General features: G+C 28.8%; 3 protein-coding genes across 3 annotated transcripts; 2 read left to right on the top strand and 1 right to left on the bottom strand.

Moving 5' to 3' along the window:
• Nucleotides 1-1,104: 1,104 nt before the first annotated feature.
• Nucleotides 1,105-1,959, top strand: LOC126908986 (trimethylguanosine synthase-like). The gene is made up of 2 exons (XM_050691343.1): nt 1,105-1,701; nt 1,768-1,959. Exons 1-2 carry the CDS (start codon nt 1,324-1,326, stop codon nt 1,957-1,959), a joined length of 570 nt encoding a protein of 189 aa, XP_050547300.1. The 5' UTR covers nt 1,105-1,323.
• Nucleotides 1,960-7,900: 5,941 nt separating this feature from the next.
• On the bottom strand, nt 7,901-8,428 carry LOC126908985 (uncharacterized). Its single transcript, XM_050691342.1, has one exon. The coding sequence runs from the start codon at nt 8,426-8,428 to the stop codon at nt 7,901-7,903; it is 528 nt and encodes a 175-aa protein (XP_050547299.1).
• A 4,854-nt stretch (nt 8,429-13,282) lies between these two features.
• On the top strand, nt 13,283-16,059 carry LOC126908984 (uncharacterized). Its single transcript, XM_050691341.1, has 8 exons — nt 13,283-13,436; nt 13,727-13,830; nt 14,091-14,240; nt 14,379-14,511; nt 14,586-14,789; nt 14,879-15,097; nt 15,184-15,282; nt 15,473-16,059. The coding sequence occupies exons 1-8, from the start codon at nt 13,283-13,285 to the stop codon at nt 16,057-16,059; spliced, it is 1,650 nt and encodes a 549-aa protein (XP_050547298.1).
• The last annotated feature ends 6,132 nt before the right edge of the window (nt 16,060-22,191 follow it).

The following is a 22,191-nucleotide window of genomic DNA, read 5'->3' as shown; positions in this document are numbered from 1 at the left end:
CATTTTGATAATTAAATGTTTTAATTGTTNCACATTGAGGCCAATCGTTGCAGACTTGTAATTCAAAATAACACATTTTGATAATTAAATGTTTTAATTGTTGGCCAATTGAATAAATGTTTTGTTATATTAATTGGCTGAAATAATATGAAAAAAGTCAAATTTTTTTTGTATAAATAGGATAAAAAATGCTGTTTAAATCGACACCGTTTGGTGATTTTTGCTTTAGTTATTTTTTGTGATAAATGAGTACGTATATTCTTTAAACACTTTAACTGTTACATTTTTCTCTAAGTATATCTAAAATTTTTTAAGTTTTTTGTTTATATATTTATAAAAAAATATGGATTCGCATTTGTTTTTCGTTATAACGACGTTGGTGATATATTTTATAATTCCATTTCAAGTAATTAGAGATATTATGTTTATTGCATTGGCAGTTGTGTCGCTGCAGACTTTTTTGGAGATGAAACTTTTTAAGAAGAAAATTACTTCAACTAAACCAGTAGAATCCATTATGAATAATCGCTGCCCAGTTTTGACTACACATCCTATAAATTTGGAAACACCTATTTTGACAAAAAATTCAATTTTAGAAGAACCGCTCATAGAAGATAAATTTACGGGAACTCCGATAATTGAAACCGAAAAAGAGCCCTCAAACACTAATACGAACATTTTATTAACGAATAATGAAATAGAACCCGTCAAAAAACTAAACCCAGAAATTGTTACGAAAACTGAAATTGAAAAAGAGACCACAAACACTCCTACAAGGATTTCTGTAAAATCAGATAATTCTTTTAACTCAGATATAATACAGTCACGAAACAATAATTCAACACAACTCTTTGAAATAGTGCCAGAAAATATTATTACAACAGATCAAGAAAACTGCACCTTAATAGAAAATTCACTGAAATTTAATAGAATACAGTCTAAAAAATTATCAGAAAATATTATAACATCTAATACTAACAGTGCGTTGCTAAGTAAAAAAACTGAACTTTTTACTCCAGAAGATCTGGAAAAGACTAAAGTGAATGGAAATTTACGACGTGAAAATAATAACAACAAAAATTCGGCAACTAGAACTAGGCCTAATGATATTAAAAAACATTTATGGGATAAGAGGTACTTATTGTTTTCAAAATTCGACGAAGGAATCATGATGGACAATGGTAATACAATTATTATTTCAACAAACTTAAGTGTTTTACTATATTTGACGTTTTTTTTTTTTTTTTAGAATCATTTTATTCAGTTTGTCCCGAAATCTTGAGTACACACATAGCGTTAAGATGTCCAGGCCTACACGTCGCTATGGATCCGTTTTGTGGTGCTGGTGGTAACGTCATCCAATTGGCCAAAAGATACAAACAAGTAATCGCTGTGGATAACGATGCTAATAAATTGGAATTTGCGAAAAGGAACGCTGAGATTTATGGAGTCAGAGAGAAGATAACATTTATACTAGGAGATTTCTTTGAAATCGCAGAATCCTTAAAAAAATATAAGCCACAGGTCATAGTGACATCTCCTCCATGGGGCGGCCCTTCGTATAAGAAACACGAAGTGTACAGTCTCGAAAAGCATATGTGTAGCAACTACGAAGGAGGCGGTAAAAAACTCTTCGACCTGTTGAGAAGCATTGCTCCTAATGTAGCACTCCACATACCTAAAACTACAGGTCGAAATGAGGTAAATGATTTAAATTTCTATAAGTAAATCATAATTGTAGTTAATGTCGATCAATTAATTTTCTAGTTGATACAATTTGGCAAACTATTCGATCTAGACATGGAAATTCAGCATAATTATATTGACAATAGACACGATTCCATCACTGCGTTTTTCGGCCGCTTTTACAATATGAACACTAAATACTTATCCAACAACAATAAACTTTACACTAATAGAAAATTCTTGAAGTATCCAGAATCAGCTGATTACTATTAATGTTAGATATTAATTCACTATTTTTCGATTAAGTACTGCTTTGAATTTTGATTTTTTCTAATTATTGGCACTATACTGATAAAAGACGAATTTCGGTATATTCTAATGTTCACGTTAAAGATACTACCGATTTTCGAATAAATAAAAATACCTTATAATTCTTAAATTTTTGCCGCAGCATTCTGCCGGATGATATATTTTACTGAAAAGTAAATTTAAATAATTGTATTTTCATTATATACATTTTATTATAAAACGTATAATTTTTTTATGCGCTTGATTTATATAACTTGAATTCAATTTTTTAATGATTTTAGTTTTATGTTTAATATTTTTACTGTAAATTCTACATTAAATTTTTCTTGAATTTATTTTGTTGATTATAAATAAGTAAATATACTTTATTTCTTAAAATTGTATAACTCAAACTATTTGTTATATTGTATTCTATAATAAATAATTATTATAAAAAATCAAATTATTTTAGTTATTTTTCAACAAATTAATTTGAAAATATTTCATTGATTTATTATTAAATCAATGTTTAAAAAGTTGATTTATGTTGTTTAAAAATTATTAGAACATTTTATACTGATTGTTGAATAAATTAATGATAATTGATACAAATTAAATAAAATTATGCTCTATAAATAACAATTATCTTATTGTTTTGATACTTTTCATGTCAAACTTAATGCCAATCTTAATGTTTTTAAAATATACATCCGTTGTTTTTTAAGTTTTTTTGTGATGTTGTTGGATTTGATTAATATATTTAACTTTTAATTTAGTAAACAATTTAGCCGCTAGTAGTCAATAAAATTTTTTTTAATATTAATTATTTAAACCACATAAGGATAAATAAAAATAGAAACACTTAAAATCGTCTCTTTTCTAATATATTAGAATGAAAATTCTGAAACCCATAAAAATTCTTTAGTTAATTACAGCATCACAAGACCAATACCTTCTTAGTTTTGCTTCAAAATAACAAATGAACAAAGTAAGAAATGTTGAAAAATTTACTCATTTGAACGTGTTATAAATATTGATTATAATTGTAAAAATCCATAGATAAATTCACGTGAAATCCGAAATCATTTTTTTTTTAAATATGATTTATTAAATAACATGTTACCAACATATTTTGAATATTATAGAATAGTAGTAGAATACTCAATTAGAGTTAAAAAAAAATAAATTACAAAGTAAANAACTAAATAAATAACAAAGTAAGGTTATACGAATTCTTAATTGTGTCGGCGAACATAGAGGCAAGTAGTTCGGACCGGTTGACCAACTGCCTAGCTTGAATTCAATGAGGATCGTTTCTACCTGCCGGGCTGAGAGAGAATGAGGGTGGCCTGTAATTTCAACGACCGTTAGTTTGCAAGAACAAATTCAAGGAAGAAAGACGTAGCAGTTATTCCCTTTCTATATTTCTTATTATTTTTTGTAAGTTATTTTTTTTTAGAATAAGCAAGTCAGTTTAAGTTTAATTATTTNAAGACGTAGCAGTTATTCCCTTTCTATATTTCTTATTATTTTTTGTAAGTTATTTTTTTTTAGAATAAGCAAGTCAGTTTAAGGTTAATTATTTACGGTTAGTAAGCTTATTTATTTTTTTGTTGCCTAGAATAAATTTGTCTACTAAAGAAAAATAATACAATATTATTGATTGAGGGCCAATACCCCAAAAATTTAGAGCAATTCTAAATACAAACTAACAGCATGAGTCCACCTGCGCTCAACTGCGTTAGGCACAATTCACGTAACCGGAAAGTGATTAAATAAAGATGGCGTCGTCCCGCAAAGTGCTGTAACTATATGTTATACCTTATTTCTGTCTTCTAGTCATCGGTGTCGGGGTACTGCGGTGGTCGACACACGTCTAGTGTACTCGTGCAAGGCTGTACTCTACTTTGGTGTGCCGTCGGTACTCTGCGGATACCACGACATATTGAGGGCTGTTTGCGCATTATTCACAGAATAAGCTACACGACATAACACACAACGTATTACTTGTTTAACCAGCGTAGGCTACTCATGCAGTTAGGTTATAACGACATTTGATATATTTTACATATGGTAGAGCATCACACACTGTTTATGATAACAGTTGTCCCGAGTATTATCAAGTTGAAACCTATTATCATATCAAACTTAATTCGACAATACACATTTTAAAAATATAAGAAATTAATGATTTGAATTGTCTAAATGGAGAAATTTGATTAAATCACATTTTATTTGATTGAGAAAGAAATTTATTTCAATTTTTGAAGGTAATATCTTTAACTAGATATACTAGTTTTGATTATTTGACTATTAGTATCATGGACGTCATGTATGGTTGTCACAACCGTACATCGCATATATTGGTAACTAAAAATGAAAAATTTAAGCTAGTTCAAAAATTCAAAGTCGTTTTTCTTAACTTAGGTGAGGCAAAATATTCAATTAAAACATTTATGAAAAAGTTAGCTTTTGAAAAAAGTAGCAATTTTAAATCTCCCCCTGTGAATAGCATAAGTGTTGGTTAAAAAAAAAATGATATCAAATGAAAGAAAATTACCTAAGGCTTCAATATGAAAAAATATTATTTTGATTTGTTAATATTTAAAAAAGTTATGGCAGTTTTAAGTACAGAAACCATCCTCATAGAAGGTGATATTTATCGCAAACATTTCATTTTTTGTTGAATTTCTGCAGCCATTTACACATAGAAGATAAGGTGTCGGGACATATATTTTTTTTCATTTTATGGTATATGACATAATCTTTGATTAGATATATGTTTAAAGGACGCAGTATTTCCGAAACATTCTCAAAAATTAAGTTGAAAATGTTCTAATTTTTATACAATATTTCAAGTTTTGAACGCTCCCTATATAAGGGTAATTTGTCCAATTTTAATAAAATGTATGTCAAAAGAAAGATGTACTTATAATGTATTTAGAAAAAAACATTTGTGCTCATGCATACATTTTTCGAAAAGTTATAGCATTTTTAAATTGAAAATTTAAAATCGAAAATTTTAAAACAAATATAGCGTTTTTTAAACTACGGCAGCCGTTTGCATGCAGAAGATAAAGTGTCGGGACAAATTATTTTTTTCATTTTATAGTACATAAAATAAGCTTTTAATTTAAAGATGTACAATACAATAGACGATGATATTTACATTAAAATTGCATTTTTTTGTTTAACTTTGATAGTCATTTATTCATAGAAGATAAGGTGTCAGGACAATATTTTTTTTTTTTTATAGTACATAAAATAAGCTTTAATTTGATATATGTTTGAAAGACACAGTATTTCTGGAAAATTTTTAAAAGTTAAGATGAAAAAATTAACTTTTAGTACAAAACCCAACCGTTTTAAATCACCTTATGAGCAGAAAAAGGGTGAGATATTCAAACATTTTATATTAAATAAAAAAGAAATACATAAGGTGTTGTTTCGAACTGGTTCAATATGTATAATAAATAATTGATAAATACGAATATTAAAAATAGTGGACTGTATCGTTTTATTATAATTTACTTGTAAGCTGGCGATTTGTCCGCGCGCGTACGTAGATCGAACATAACTACTTCATATATTGGTCGGCGACCATCATTATTATAGATATCTCTTAATAGCGTGATAACGAGCGCGAACACACCGCCTACCATGAAATAACACATTTCAATAGAATCAATATAAAGTACATATAAATAATAAGATTATGACAAACAATTGACCCACATTCATGGCCAAAAATATAAACATTAATTCTGTAAAACATTCTCAGATAAATAACAAATAATTATAACTTAGAAATAACATATCATGTTTTAAATAAATTACAAATAATTAAATTAATATATAAATAAATAATAATAATTATGGTAACTACATTTTGCAACAAATATTAATTGCAGGACACTTTAATAATGAACATATTTTATAATAGAGATACAAATAATAATTAATACATTACATACATAAAAAAAACAAGAATTTATATCACAATATTTAGACTAGATATTATTGTTATTTTTTTTTCAAATTATAAGCATTAACATAATTTAATAAACATACATTTTAAAAATTTTTAATTATTTGAACTTGCTGTACAATTTCCCTCGAAAGGAAATGGACATAATTGACGAACAGCTCGTTTGTATACACCGGTTGCTGTACGAATAGTAGCCACTCGTACGACACCGTCAGAACCACTACGAACTTCCATTATTCTTCCAATTGACCATTTTAAAGGGGGCAAGTTTTCATCACGCAAGAGAACTACAGTGTTTTTCTCCAAATCATTTGACCATTTGATTGTGACCATTTTTTTCGCTCTTGTAACTGATTGAGATACTCGTTCTTCCATCTAATCCATATTTTTTGCGTAATTTGAACAACACGCCTCCAGCGAGTTAGTCTGTTCTCCATAATATTCGTTACGTCACGTTCGGGAAAAGCGGATAGCGAGTCACCTATCAAAAAATGACCAGGTGTTAAAACCGATAAGTCATTTGGATCCGTGGATAAAGGTGTCAACGGTCGCGAATTTAATATGGCTTCTACTCGAACAAGTATTGTATATAACTCTTCATAGTTAAACAGAGCCTTACCAATCGATTGTACTATCTGATATTTTTGAAAAAATGACAGTGAGACGGCATGTTTTAACCTACCGCCTACCCTGATTATACCATCGTTGTCTAGAAATGGTTTAAGACGAAAAAGTTTACTTTTACTGGACAATAATTTTGAGTTTTTTAAGTCACACAACTCAGTAAAAAATTCTTCTTGTTGCGCTACCTTCACTAAGCTTTTAAGAGCATCATCAATTTCTGTAGCTTCAACAGGACCATAAATATTAGTGTCACTCGATAAAAAATTAGACTTCACACGAAGACAATGAGCCACAACACGTAAAAATTTACTTAATGAAGAATATAATTTTAAAATTTGATTAAAAGAATTATTTTCCATTGTTAAGAATAAATTAGTAATTACTTTTTCTTCAGACAAATATTCACTTTTAAATTAAGTTCTCGAAAGTTACTTGGCCATTGAGTATGTTCCCCTTTCAACCAACTAGGTCCGTTCCACCATAAATCTAAGCCTTTCATTTGTGATGGAAAACAGCCTCTTGACACTATGTCCGCTGGATTGTCGCTGGACGCAACATGCCTCCATTGTAAAACAGACGTTAACTCTTGTATTTCACTTACTCTGTTTCCCACAAAAGTTTTCCAACGAGACGACGGAGATAATAACCAATTTAATACCAGTGTCGAATCTGTCCAATAAAAATATTCATTTATAGGTAACTGTAATTTTGGTGCATATTTTGACATAAGGCGAGCGGCCAAAAGCGTAGCTAACAGTTCGAGCCGAGGTAACGAAACTACCTTTAATGGCGCGACTCTTGATTTCGCACACAATAAATTTATTACTACTTTACCATAAATTTATTAGGCTCTTTTGTATCATCATCAACTTTCCTTAAATATAAAGGTAATTCTCTTAACAATAGTGGTTCATTGCTGCACCATTGTCTCAACTTGAAACCAGCACTCTCCGTGATTGATATTAAATCATCTCTTAACTTGACCGCCTTTTTTAAAGTATCTGAACCACTTAGGAGGTCATCCATATAAAAATCTTCATGCAACGCTCTACAAGCTTCCGGTTAATGATCAGCCTTTTCTTCGGCTAGTTTTCTTAGACACCCGGTTGCTAAGTACGAGGAAGTCACAACTCCGTATGTGACTGTTTTTAGTCTAAATACTTGTACAGGATGTTCAGTATTTTCACGCCATAAAATGCGTTGGAAATCTCTTTGATTCTCAGAGACCCAGATTTGCCTATACATTTTTTCAATGTCCGAACAAAAAACATATTTATGCGTTCGAAATCTAATCATTATTTCGGTGAGTTCTTCTTATATACACGGACCCTTAAATAAAACATCATTAAGACTTACCCCGTTGTCGGTTTTACAAGAAGCGTCAAATACCACTCGTAGTTTAGTTGTATGGCTACTTTCTTTATAAATTGCATGATGTGGTATATAATATGTGTTGTTAGTACTTTCGTCTATCAAAATTCTTTCCATGTGATTTAGTTCTAGATATTCGTTTATAAATTTAGAATAAAGATTTTTGAGTTCGATATTAGTCTGAAGTCGCCGTTCTAATGATAAAAACCGTTTTAAGGCTATTTGATACGATTCACCTAGTATGGAATGATCCTTAAATGGCAATGATACAACAAATCGTCCATTTTCATTCCGTTTGGTATTATTTTCAAAATGCAACTGGCACGCCTTTTCATCTAAACTTAAAATGTTTTTAGTTTTGACCTCTTCTAATTGCCAAAATTTCGCTATCTGGTCATCTAAATTAATTCGGGCATTTATATCATGTTCAACTACAACTTGTTGGTGTGGTAATACAGTAGTGGCGAACATAGATGTAGTGAAGCTTGCTGAGATAGGACCGGACACGATCCAACCGAACTCAGTCTTTTATATAACAGGACCATCTTCAACCGTCTTTATTTGATCGGAATACATTAAGTCAAAGAAAATTTCAGCTCCAATCAACATATTTATCCTTTGCGGTGTGCCGCCAAGGATCGCCCAAGGATCGGCCAAAATAATATCTGACGGTATTTTTAACTCCCTCGCATCAATACCCGATTGTGGTAAGAGACTGGTCAGCTTGGGGAGTGTTAAAAAGTTCAAGTTTGTCTTAAAATCTGACACGCGATATTTAATAATCGCTGATACCTGGTATTAAACATTATTCGGTGACTCGTTTATTCCAAAAACAGAATACGCTACATTTTTTCTTTTCAATTTCAAATAATGGGCCATTGACTCGGTGATAAAATTGTTTTGTGAGCCGGAGTCTAACAATACTCGGCACACTACCGGTTCATTTTTATTATTATACGCATGTACTACGGTAGTAGCTAGTAGCACTGACCTGCGGCTACTGTTTTAATTGCCTTGATAAGTGTGCGCGTTTGTTAATATCGGCTGTTGTAGCGTTGTATTATCTGGCACTTTATTGTCAATAATACTTTCTACGTTATCTGAATTGCCCGCATTATCTGTCTTCGAATGTACGTGCAATAAACTATTATGACCGCGTCCACATTTAGCGCAACGACGGGCCTTACATATTTGTTCATCTGCATGTGCTCTTAAACAAATAATACAATAGTTTAATTGCTTAATTTTATTGATACGTTCATTTACCGTAAGTTTTAAAAACGACGGACAACGATAAATAGTGTGCGATTGTTTACAATAATAACAAGTAACGCTACCGCCACTTGTAAACAATACATTTATTTTACGATCACTTCTTTTTTGAATAAAATTTTTCTTGCTGAAGCTGCGTATAATATTATTAGATTGTAATTTGCTAGACGATTCGATAGCTTCTAGCATTCTAAAACGCGATTCTAAAAACACAATAATATTTTCTAATGTCGCTACCTCTGACCTTGGTGATTCGATTTCCCAGCTACGCAAACTTTGTACATCCAATTTACATGTAATTAAATGTATAATTAGTGAACCCCACAAGTCGAGCCTTTGACCAAGATTCTCTAGAGCTTTAATATGACCCACTAACGTATCATGAAAACGTCGAGTTTCTTCAGCACTTTCGTGGTATATTGGACTTAAATCGAAAAGCGACTTAGTATGCACTTGAACTAAGAACTTAGTATTACTATAATGCTCTTTTAGAGTTTGCCAGGCGATTGTATAATTGTCAGAAGTGGTAGGTAAACACTGTATTACCTTAGCAGCTTCTCCGCTTAATGAAGATCGTAAATAAAAAAAATTTTGGATATTATTGAGATTGTTATTCTCGTTGATCGCTGTGGAAAACATATCATAATACGATTGCCACTCAGAATAATCTCCTGAAAATTTAGGTAGATCGATTGGTGGTAATTTGATTATAGAAGAACCGAATTGATTATTTATAGTATTGGGTTTAGTAGGAATAGATTGAATATTTTGAACGGAACTATCATAAATGCTGATATTATCAGATGAACATAGTTTCTTTATAAGTTTATCACATTCGGCTAAGACTCCAAAATAAATATTTTCCATCTCCTCTCTATACTTTTCCGTTTCTTCCGTAATCCCCGTAGTCAATTGTATAACGCGATTACAATAGCGCTCTATTGAATTAAATTCCGAGTGTACTATATAGGGTTTGTAATAAAAAACCAATGATGTTCCTATTATAGCACACGTTACTCGAATTATGGGCGTTTTTATCGTATCACCAAAAATAGAACGAGATGAAAATTAGAACTAGCGAGTCTATTCTTTTACGAATCTCGAACTAATTGCGAATGGCGAACTATACGATAAATAAAGTAAAAAAAATACGAAACGCACTTAAGACGGTACACTTACGCACTTAATTGAAAAACGTACGACGACGAGCACGACGATGACAAAACTTGCAAAATCAAATTATATATTAATTTATCAATGCGGCACGGTGGACCAAATGTTTCGAACTGGTTCAATATGTATAATAAATAAATAAATAATTGATAAATACGAATATTCAAAATAGTGGATTGTATCGTTTTATTATAATTTACTTGTAAGCTGGCGATTTGTCCGCGCGCGTACGTAGATCGAACATAACTACTTCATATATTGCTCGGCGACCATCATTATTATAGATATCTCTTAATAGCGTGATAACTAACGCGAACAGTATCAATTTTTGATAATATGATAAATTTAGATTAGAAATATGATAATGATGAGATTAAAAGTATTTCTTTACCTATATATAGAATATATGCAAATTATTTTTTAAATTTAATTGCAACCTCAAATATTGAAAGATTTGTAAATAGCCTAAATTATTCAAGTTTTATAATCTTATATAAATCAACTCATTTTAATTCACAAAATATTTTAGTTTAGCCATTTTTGAACTTATTACAAAAGTTATAAAATTAAAAATTGGGTATTAAAAAAAATGACCGAAAGACTTTTATTAATTAACTCCTATTTCAATTTTCTTCAAAAGTAACCTATGGAATTAAAGATGAGAATTATAAAAATATGATCTACCAATAAATATTAAAATTCTTTAGTACCCTAAAATCTTAATTTCTCAACTAACTATATATAAATGTATAAGTAAAATTTTTATTAATGATTTCATCAAAGAGTTTGGTTGGGTTACCTATAAAGCTTTTTTGTGATATAATGTTAATAATAAACTACTAATCGTAATAATATAGTATTAGGTTTTGTTTATCTTGAATAAATAAACAAAACTGAAATATTTTATTGAATATAAAATATTAGTAGAATTTCATCATCAGACTTGTGCGACGCGAAATACTCGGACGACCAATCGCCGAATGAAATCACGTCTCTAAAGGTTCCTTTAAATAAAATTAAAAGAAATCGTTTTTAATGGACTGTAATTTATTTATCGAGTTTAATATGTATTCTCTAATACAGTAACAACAATGGTTTATCTTAAATCTATTGTTAGTATTTATATTTAAACTAATATACTAAGATACAACAATATAAATTCTTAGCAATTAATATTTAGACAAACAGAAAATGTATAGTCTGACCTTGCTTTCTGTACCCAAATGAAGAAGGTGAATGTGTCAAGTAAAGCAGTTGAGCCCGATGCAATCAACAGAGTGAATTGAACACATAAAACCGTCAAAGAAAACAAAATAACGCACTTGAGTCCGTGATACACAAAAAACCACTCTAGGCATGCCGAAACGCGAATGACACCTTCGCGACCACCGCCACACTCTACCCCAACAAGTAAACCAGTTGTGACAGGTCGCGCTCTTGTTGAAGAGAATAAAAAATCGGCGCTCACCCACCAAACTGTTTCGTCACGACCGAACAAGACTCATCTTAATTATTGTCGTTAGCTCCATTTACAGATTTTGAATTATGTCTCATTCCAATAACGGATCGAAATCCTGTCATCATGAGAATTATTATGTTTATAAGTTATAGTATAAACTTAAGTAATACTATTGTGTTATATACTATAGTATTACTTATTACTTAAAAAGTAATTACATAAGTTAAAAACAAACTATTAAATATAAATATCGAACATTAAAATTAATTTTTAAAATTATCTAAATTTGTAACTTAAAAATGGTAATTGTAAATAAAAAACTTATAAAACTCAAGAATTCATTTAAAAATTAATATCAATACTATTTAAAAGAATGTTAATTAAAATTTTTGTAAATAAACTGTTTAATACCCATTTAATTAAACCAATTGTTTATTATCATGATATGAAACAGCGTGTCGGCTATGCAATTTAGCTACAAGAATGTCTTAATTTCAATAATTTGTCAATTATTTCTTATAAACTGTAAAATTTTTTTAGACTCGATTTCTAAATACTATTCTAGTACTTTTAAATAAAACTGGCACACTGATATTTTACATACACTAGATCATAATTAATATTAAACCATTTTAGTCAGAATTAATGGAATTTTGTAATCCTAAAATAATTTTATCAAATCTTGACATTTTTCCTTCTTGTGGAAAGGAAGACTATGCACCTATTATTAACATTTCTAAAATTCAGTTCAATACAAGATGTTAATGAAAAGTACAATTTGTCTGTCAGTGTAGGACAACAAAAACTATTGTTCTTTTTTAACTTTGATCCAAACTTGTAAATAATTTCAATATAGTTAAAACGTTAGTATAGTATAAAAAATTGATTTTTTTTTATAATGGTTAAATCAAATGAAATCATTTTTCTTAAAATACAATGAAATATATGAGTTCTAATATGACAAAATTTAATACTTAAGTAGCAAAGTAAAAAAGTCAAAATGCATGTAATGATGGACATTATTAAATTTTAATAAAATTTAAACTAAATCCCACCTAGATTGTTTTTTTATAGGAATTGTTTACTATTCCTAAACTTATTATGATATAATAAAAAAAATAATAGTTTTAACTTCGATTTGAAGTATTATATTTACTATAATGTGTTTAATTTAATTATTTTGTCTATTACCATTCAATCTAAGCTCTCGCTGGACCGATTTTGATTAACAATTATTTTTAATTTTCAAATATTTAAGTGGCTTATAATAAAAGAATTCAACGAATTAACTCTCCATGACAATCATGACTTTATCATATACATACGTTGTCTATGTTGACATTGGGATCACTTCGTGTTTGCTCGTCAAAAGAAGCTATCATCTCGTGTAAGTATTCAGAGTTATTTAACTAATTATTAATATGGCTAGCGAAAACAATACGGATAGTCATATTTATGAAACAAATATGAATGTTGTGAAACGCAGAATTGAAGAATTCTGGAATCGTCGTTTCATGAGTTCCAATTTAGTCGTTGATAGTCCAGAAGATCCCCAAACATCAAGACAGTCTAAAGGTGAAATTAATAACTGTAGACACTATTAAGATTAATTAAACTAATTATCAAAAAACGTGAAAACGATTAGCTATAAAATATAACAAGAAATTAAAAAAGATTATTCTCTTTTTGATAAATAATAATTATTTTTTTATTGGAGTTAAAAAATTTTTAATATTATTCACTATTTCAGTAAATTATAAACATTAGAGTAGATATAATTTCTACGTCAATGCATTTTTTCACTGTAAACATTTTCATAATTAACTATTTAATTAATAACTTTTAAAATAATAATCTCTTAACAGCAAATTCTAGTGGAAATATTAATACTGAAACAAATACAGTTAAACCAAAAAAACGAACCTATCGTAAACAACTTGAAAGTGAAGAAATTATAGCAGAAAAAGTGGTAATTACAATTGTATAGATATATCGACCCTTACAATTTAGTAGAAATAATTTAATATTTGTTATTATTTAGAGCAGCTGTATAAATGTATTATTTTTAGAGATATTAGTAAAATATGTTAAATAATTTCAATTTTAATATCTTAATCATTTTGATTTCCAATAAGATTTTTAAAGAAAGGAGACTTTTTATGGAAGATAATAATAACATATTAATTATATTCCAATTATTTATTAAAATTTGACATTGGTTACGCCTAGAAATTGATACAGCGAGGAGATATTGAAACACTTATTAGGAATCAAAAATCTGGAAAATATGGAGAGAAACTATCAGTTCCAGCTAAAAAAAGTTATGTACCAATTGTAAATGACAAAGCACCAAAAATACCAGCATATTTATTAGGAAAAGTAAATTTTATTCTGCATTGTTTTATATTCAAAAAGTATATAAGTAGCCTAAACATATCTTTTGACTTAACGTAGATTTTTTAAATAAATTAACTAAAATTTATCCTATAATTTAATATGTTCTTATGATTCATTAAGAGTTTTCATAAGAATCACTTGCATCGCAACAAATGCGATGAAAAAAAGCAACCCATAGAAGTATCTTCCAATGATAATGGTGGCCCTAATATAGAAAGTAAATTATCCGAAGAACATGATGAAGTCATTAAAAGTACATAAAAAATTTAAACTACATTTCGATTATTGAAACAATCATTTTACACTTTAAACTCTTAATACTTAAAGAATTAGAAGCTAATAATGAACCTTCAAATGACGTTACAATACCTGAAGTGTCTACTGATAAAGTAAAAGAAACACTAGAAGAAAAAATAATTCATTTAGAACCCGCAAAATATGAAGTAAAAGAGCAACTCCTAGAGATATCCTCTTCTGAAAGTTCAAATTTAAAAAGAAAGTCATCCGATAAAGATGAGAAAATCATAAAAAGTACACAATAATTTTTTTTATAAATATTAACTAGCAAATTATGTTTATTGAAATTATTTTCTTATATTTTAAAACATAAATACTTTTAGAGACAAAAATTAGTTCTGAACTTTTACATGCGACAACGTCAAATGACGTTCCATTACCAAAAGTGTCTACTGATAATGTAAAAGAAACTCCAGAAGAAAAAATAACTCATTTAGAACCCACAAAATGTGGAGCAAAAGAGCAACTACAAGAGTTATCCTCTTCTGAAAGCCCAAATTTAAAAAGAAAATCATCCGAAAAAGATGAGAAAATCATAAAAAGTACACAATAATTCTATTTTAAAAATTTGACCTTTCATTAGTTTATTGTAACAATTAAGTACTATTTTTAAACATTAATTTTTTAGAGTCTAAAGTGAGTTCTGAAGTTTCGCCTTCAAATATGAATGACGTGTTGCCTGCCGTGTCCGTAGTCGAAATTGATGAAATACCAGGGAAAGAAATAGGTAAAGTAAAATTATTTTTTTTTATTGATTTCATTAATATTTATTTCACATAGAAACATCCATAACACATATTTTGTTTAACTATGTTTAATCTTATATTTCAAAACCTAGGAATAATTTTACTCATATTAAACCATTAAGCTAGCTTAAGTAATTTATGAGAAGTTTTTAAATACGTTTACTCTTGTAGAAGTGACGAATGATCCGAACACAAATGAACTAGATCAATATAACGCGCCTTCGTTTAAGTCCCCTAAGTCTTGGTACACTTCTGACACAATTAATGATTATCTCAAATTGATAGTGAAAAGGTCCAATGGCGAAGTTAATGCTGTCGTTACCGACTTTATACCAGCATATCTTCGAGGAGGTTATCCAGCTGTCAGAAGATGGATAAAAAAAGATATCCATACATTAAAGTTTCTTTTTGTGCCAATGAATGTACTTGGCGGACATTGGATATTGACTGTAGTAAACATACCCGAAAGAACTGTAACGTCATATGACAGTCTTAAGTCATATGATGGTCCGTATCCTATGGTATTGAAAGAGTATCTAACTGACTGGGAGATGGATAAAAAAGGAGCAGCTTCGTCGTGGACTTTAAAAATCGGTGAGACGACTCGTCAAACTAATGGATATGATTGTGGTCCATTTACAGTTGAGTTAGCTGAAAAAATGGCTCGAGGAGACACAATTCCTATAAATGCGAGTCTTATGCCTTCTGTAAGACTAAGACACAGGGAAGAAATTATAGCCGGACAACTATTTTTATAATTTTTTATGAAATAAGTTGCTTAATTGGCTTGTATAAAATTTCCTAAATTTTACATTAAATTGATATATTTGTTAATACGCATTTATACTTCCTAATATTTTCTTACGTTTTAGAAACTTATTGTAATTATTATTTTATGTTATTTTCCTTTGTTACATTGCTTTATTAAATGAATCTATATTAAATATATAAATGAATTAAATAATTTTATATTTAAATAGCTATGTTGTGTGAATACAAAAACTATATAATGAATATTAATAGGAAAAATTAGTGAAAAAGTTGGTCAATTACAAATTTTAAAGTTAATGGATTTATCTATTATAATAAAAATTTAATTTTAAATGATTGATGATTCATAAAGAGTTTCACTTTTTTTTTGAATTTATAACTAAATTTGTAGATTTAAAAATTTGTTTGTTGTAATTTTTTATTATGATCGACAAATAGACGGAGTAATTTAGCAGCTTAAAACTCATTAGCTTAAAAATATATAAAATTCTCTTCAATACTCGTTTGTTTCCACGGTCAATATTCAATTTAAAAAATTAATTTTATGTTACACCAAAAATAAACGTCATGACCTCTTTTTCCGCTCATTTGAAATTTTTGAAATAGCGATGTAGAATAAAATGTTTTTGGCAATCAAAATAAAATAATAGCCCACTTCCAAAAAAAAAATCAGTTTCTGGTTACGCCATTGATTATATTAACAGTATATCAATGTCCAATCACTGTTTAAATATACTAAGGCTGTCATTATAGTTAGTGTAGGGTGTGTTTTAATGAATCCATATTTAACAGATTTGGCGAACAGTATTAAATACTCTTAAGCAGTGCCCAGGAACTGACCACAGATGTAGTATAATTATAACACATGTACTAAATATCACATATATATGAATAAAGCAATAAATCATCTAAGGAATGTTTCCCTTTTTGGGTAATAAAAATAACTATTTATCAACACATGTTTCAAACCAGTCCCCTACAATTCATTAACTACGCCCACGGCAGGGTTTCTATCACAATTAACCAATCACAAATAATTATCCAACATCTTAGGAATTTCAATAGAGATCGCTGGCTTACTTCATCCAACGTATAAAAAGCCATTTTTTCTCGTAAAAAGGGACTTTTTTTGACGATTCCGACGACTTCTTTTGAGTTTTTTCTGCGGCTGCCAGNCCGACGACTTCTTTTGAGGATTTTCTGCGGCAGCGACTACGACGACTACCCTCTAAATATTCTCTTACATGGAATCTGCGTCAGTATAAGTAAATATTTTGTCCCTGTGACCAATTTTTTTTTTATATGTATCATCCAATGTGGTAAACATNTATGTATCATCCTATGTGGTAAACATTGTCTTAGATGATTTATTAATATTTTACACAGGAACAAGTTTTTATTTATTTTTATTATCACCTAATGTTCTCACGACAAATAGACATTATCTCTATTTTTATATAAAGGTTTTAAATATTATTATGCCCTTCATTTCTGGACAGCCTCAAATGTGCCGAAAAGAGTGAAGAAGCATAATTTTATTTATACAGGCATAATAGCCTTATACATTATCGTATATTCATAATAAAGCTTATTGTGCCCTAAATTTATGAACAGCCTTAAATGTGCCGAACTAATAAGGACGCAGTCTTTCCGGAACATTTTCAAAAATTAAGTTGAAAAAATTAATTTTTGTAAAAAAGTTGCCATTTTAAATCTATATCAATGAGCAGGTTAAGTGATAGATTTTCAAAAAAATGATATCAAATGAAAGGTAAATATCTAAGGGTTTAGTATAAAAAAAAATTATGTTGATTTGTTGATTTTTCAAAAAGTTATGGAAGTTTTAAGAAAAAAAAGTGAAAAAATTTCGAAAATTAGCGATTTCTAAATTTGTAATTTTTTTGGATATTTCCCCCATTTGCGGGGAACGAGGGAATTTTTTTCAATTTTTAAGGGTAATGTCTTCAACTAGATACGATTTNTAAGATAGGAAACTACATCTTGGAAATATTCTCTGCATGTGTACCCGCCAGCCATAAAGGACTATACCAATTACCTTTCGGTAACGTGTAGGCAGTTGACGTAAAGGATAGTAAAAGGTGTATTGAAATAATATTTAAAATATATTAGCGAGATAACTGTGTCCACGCCAGCCAAGGCTTTACACTGCAAAACGCTGGGCCATCACAGTCTTGTTAATTATATTTTGACTAGTTGAGACTAAATTTTAAGAATATTTTTTAATAATCCCTTTTTCATTCGACATACTTTATCTTAATCAGGATATTAATAAGGAATTATCATGCAACTTTTGGAATAATCCATCAATTTTTTAAAATTNAACTTTTGGAATAATCCATCAATTTTTTTAAAATGAAACACTGTCTAAATAAATAAAGATACTTTTTGTCAATTTCTATAAAATAAATTTGTTGATAAATTTAATCATGTTTATTGTTTTATATATCTTTTGTTTGAAATTTTGCTTTATAATTAGCTTACTGTTCAATTGTACTTTTTTCATATGGAATTTTTTTTTTTTATCCACGCAGAGTGTATATTAGGATACTAATTTACAGTTGAAATAATACATAAATTTCAGGACGGTTTTAAGTATATAAGTTTCTACATTCATTATCAGAATAGTACAGTATTAATAATCTTATTTATCTCATTTATGATGTATTTGTCTGTAAGTTTATCGTAAAAATTGGCATCCGTCTATATCAACTATGCTAACGTTGGTCAAATNTGCGTCTATGTCAACTATGCTAACGTTGGTCAAATCAGAGTAACCAATATTATTATCAAAATTAAATTTTTTTACATAATATCAGGAATAAATAACCTGTTAAATTTTTTGTAATTATTTTATAATATAAATACGATTATATTATAGAATNTATATAAGTTTCTACATTCATTATCAGAATAGTACAGTATTAATAATCTTATTTATCTCATTTATGATGTATTTGTCTGTAAGTTTATCGTAAAAATTGGCATCCGTCTATATCAACTATGCTAACGTTGGTCAAATCACAGTAACCAATATTATTATCAAAATTAAATTTTTTTACATAATATCAGGAATAAATAACCTGTTGAATTTTTTGTAATTATTTTATAATATAAATACGATTATATTATAGAATATTTTATTAATATTATTAAAATATTAATAATTTTATTTATACTGGGCGCAGGCACGTATCCAGTGGTGGTCAAGGGGCCCGGCCCCCCCCGAAAACCTGAAATTCAAAAAATTTTTCCATGTGAGGTTTTACATAGAAAAGTCTTCAATATAGAATTTTTTCAGTATAGCAATTTCTATTCTTTGAAATTGAAGTTTTCGGTCGTCAGTAAGGGCACCAGCGTTTCAAATTANGTCAGTAAGGGCACTAGCGTTTCAAATTACATACGCAATATAAATATATTATATTTGTACATATGTGATTATTTACTTTTATGTTGAGTTGTGAATAATGACACTAATTACTAAAGCAGTTATTTTATGTTATTTTGTTTGTTTATAATACATGTCCATTATAAACCACACCACGGCCAAGGCGGAATACCCCTTGACGATAACTTTCAGTTAAAAAAAAAAAACCAAACCTAATGGAATTACCAAATGTGTTGATGTTTGATTTTTATGATAACAAATCTGTGGATGATAACAATGTGTTATTATTATTATATCTATCAAAAATTTTGATGCGTTCGTTTGATTGAAATTAAAATTTGTGATTGTGTAGTTATTTTAATAAGTAATTTATCAATAAAAAAATATTATTAATAAACAGTAATATTGTTTATAAATCATAATACTTTTAATCGTCATGAATAAAGATAAATTATGTATTTGTGGTAAAATTAAGGCAGATTTAAACCAAAACAAATGGCTAAGATACCTAAATTCATGTAGCAGAAAAAGAAAATCTACCAGTACAACAACCAGCAACATAAAAAAGTTCTTTTCATCGACGAATGAATTCTCCACAACAAATCTGGGTAATGNTTTCATCGACGAATGAATTCTCCACAACAAATCTGGGTAATGTATAATATTTAACTGACTGATATTTAACTAATGAATAAAATAGTATAGTTATAACAATAGAATGAATTATTTTAAACTATGTAAATTTTTTTTATCTTTATTGGTTAATTCACACATTTGTTATTTTTATTGATTAAAAAAATTTTTTGTCACGTTTTTAAAGAAATTTTAGAGAACTTTTGAAGTTTCGAGGTAAATCAGGTGACAGGATTCTTCAAAACCATCTTCATAACAGTTTTTCAAAGGCCACATATATTAGTAAAACTATACAAAATGAAATTATTGAATGTTGTGGTAAAGAAATATTAAATCAAATTCTATCACGAATTACAAAAGACAGTGGTTTTTATAGTATTACATTTGATGAAACTCTTGATGTGTCAAAGCATTCACAAATTAGTTTGGTTTTAAGATATATTTATAACAATTCAGTAAGGGGAGATTTCGTGATGTTTGTAGATGCTTTTGACGAAGCTTTAGCTTTACTAGAAGAACCTGAAGAAAATAAAAAAAGTGGTGATAATGATAAGGAAAAAAAAAGAAATTTCAATAACCGGAAAAGTTCTTGGTAAAATTATTATCAAGCAATTAAATAGTTTTGGCCTTGATTTGAAAAATTGCGTGGGAATAGGAGCTGATGGATGTAGCGTAATGCTGTCAGAACTTTGTGGAGCTGATAGTGAAATCATTAAAGTTGCACCTAATGCCCATAGATGTCCTTGTTATAATCATTCACTTAATAATTCTATATCACAATCTTCACGCGTGAAAAGTATCAGGAATCTAATTGGAGTAATAAAAGAAGTTGTTTCATTTTTTTCTGCATCTGCTAAAAGAACTTTTGTTTTAAAAAAACACGTCGGACATCAATTGGTTGGCTTATGTGAAACAAGATGGGTCGAAAGACATGAAGGCGTGATGAGTTTTATGCAGGATATGCCCAACATTATTGAAGCACTATTAGAAATAACAACTTGGAGAGACTTGAATACTTCAGGAAAAGCAAAGTCCCTGGCAACAGTACTATGTGACAGTGAAATTATAATTTCACTTTGTAGTCTCTCTCATATGCTTAGCTACACTCTTCCACTCAGTAAATGTTTTCAAAAAAAGTGTCTTGATTTACACGAAGCAGCCAATATAATGAAAGACACTTTGAGTATTCTATCAGAATGTCAAAAAAATGTTTCTACTGATTTCAAAGAAATTTATAAAATATCTGAGGATTTGGCTAAAAAAAAAACATTGATTTGAAAATTTCAAGATATTCTATAAAACAAACGAAACGTGCAAATAATTCAACCAATAATACAGAAGAGTATTATAAATTAACTTTATTTATTCCTTTGTTAGATAATGTCATTAATGATTTAAAATCACGTTTATCACATAAAACACTTAGTTGCTTTAATCTTTCATATTTACTTNTTAGTTGCTTTAATCTTTCATACTTACTACCTGAAAATTTTTTAAAGGAAAATTCAACTTCATATTCAATAAATGAATCAGACGATATTATTAAAACAATAGCAGATGAATTTCAGATACTTCTTTCAAATGAAATAGAAGGTTTTCTTCTTTATTACGTTTCGAATTTAAATTATGGAAACAAAAATGGAATCGAGAAAAAATTGAAAATAATTTGATCAATTTCATATGTGTAACGAAAATTCTGGCAAATTGTGACGAAGAAATATTTCCATTAATTAATCGTCTTTTAACTGTTTTTATTACTCTTCCAATAAGTAATGCAAGTGCTGAGAGGACATTTTCCACACTACGAAGACTAAAAACATGGCTCCGGTCAACTATGTCAGAGACAAGATTAACTGGACTTGCTCTTTGAACATTCATCGTGATATTAATGTAGAGGTTTTAAAGTGATTGATAGATTTTCAAAATCCAATAGAAAATTAGATTTTGCTTTATAATTTATGTATAACTTGCATAATACAAAAAATGTAATAAATGGCATTACTTATGTATCTTGATTATTAAGTTTTTTGTGTCAGAAAGTTGATTTAGCTAAAAAATGTAAAGAAATATTTATTATTTA

The sequence above is a fragment of the Daktulosphaira vitifoliae genome, unplaced genomic scaffold (genome assembly GCF_025091365.1).
Source record: "Daktulosphaira vitifoliae isolate Bord-2020 unplaced genomic scaffold, ASM2509136v1 Scaffold_64, whole genome shotgun sequence".
In the NCBI taxonomy this organism is placed as follows: Eukaryota; Metazoa; Arthropoda; class Insecta; order Hemiptera; family Phylloxeridae; genus Daktulosphaira; species Daktulosphaira vitifoliae.
The sequence above is the reverse complement of the archived record's forward strand: the minus strand, read 5'-3'. Positions and strand labels throughout refer to the sequence as shown.

Excerpts from the sequence above, each read along its gene's own strand:
- LOC126908986 (XM_050691343.1), top strand. The coding sequence starts at position 1,324 with ATGGATCCGTTTTGTGGTGCTGGTGGTAACGTCATCCAATTGGCCAAA. Across the intron at positions 1,702-1,767 it reads AAACTACAGGTCGAAATGAG|TTGATACAATTTGGCAAACT; the intron begins GTAAATGATTTA and ends TTAATTTTCTAG.
- LOC126908985 (XM_050691342.1), bottom strand. The coding sequence starts at position 8,428 with ATGTTCGCCACTACTGTATTACCACACCAACAAGTTGTAGTTGAACAT.
- LOC126908984 (XM_050691341.1), top strand. The coding sequence starts at position 13,283 with ATGGCTAGCGAAAACAATACGGATAGTCATATTTATGAAACAAATATG. Across the intron at positions 13,437-13,726 it reads AACATCAAGACAGTCTAAAG|CAAATTCTAGTGGAAATATT; the intron begins GTGAAATTAATA and ends ATCTCTTAACAG. Across the intron at positions 14,512-14,585 it reads ACATGATGAAGTCATTAAAA|AATTAGAAGCTAATAATGAA; the intron begins GTACATAAAAAA and ends TAATACTTAAAG.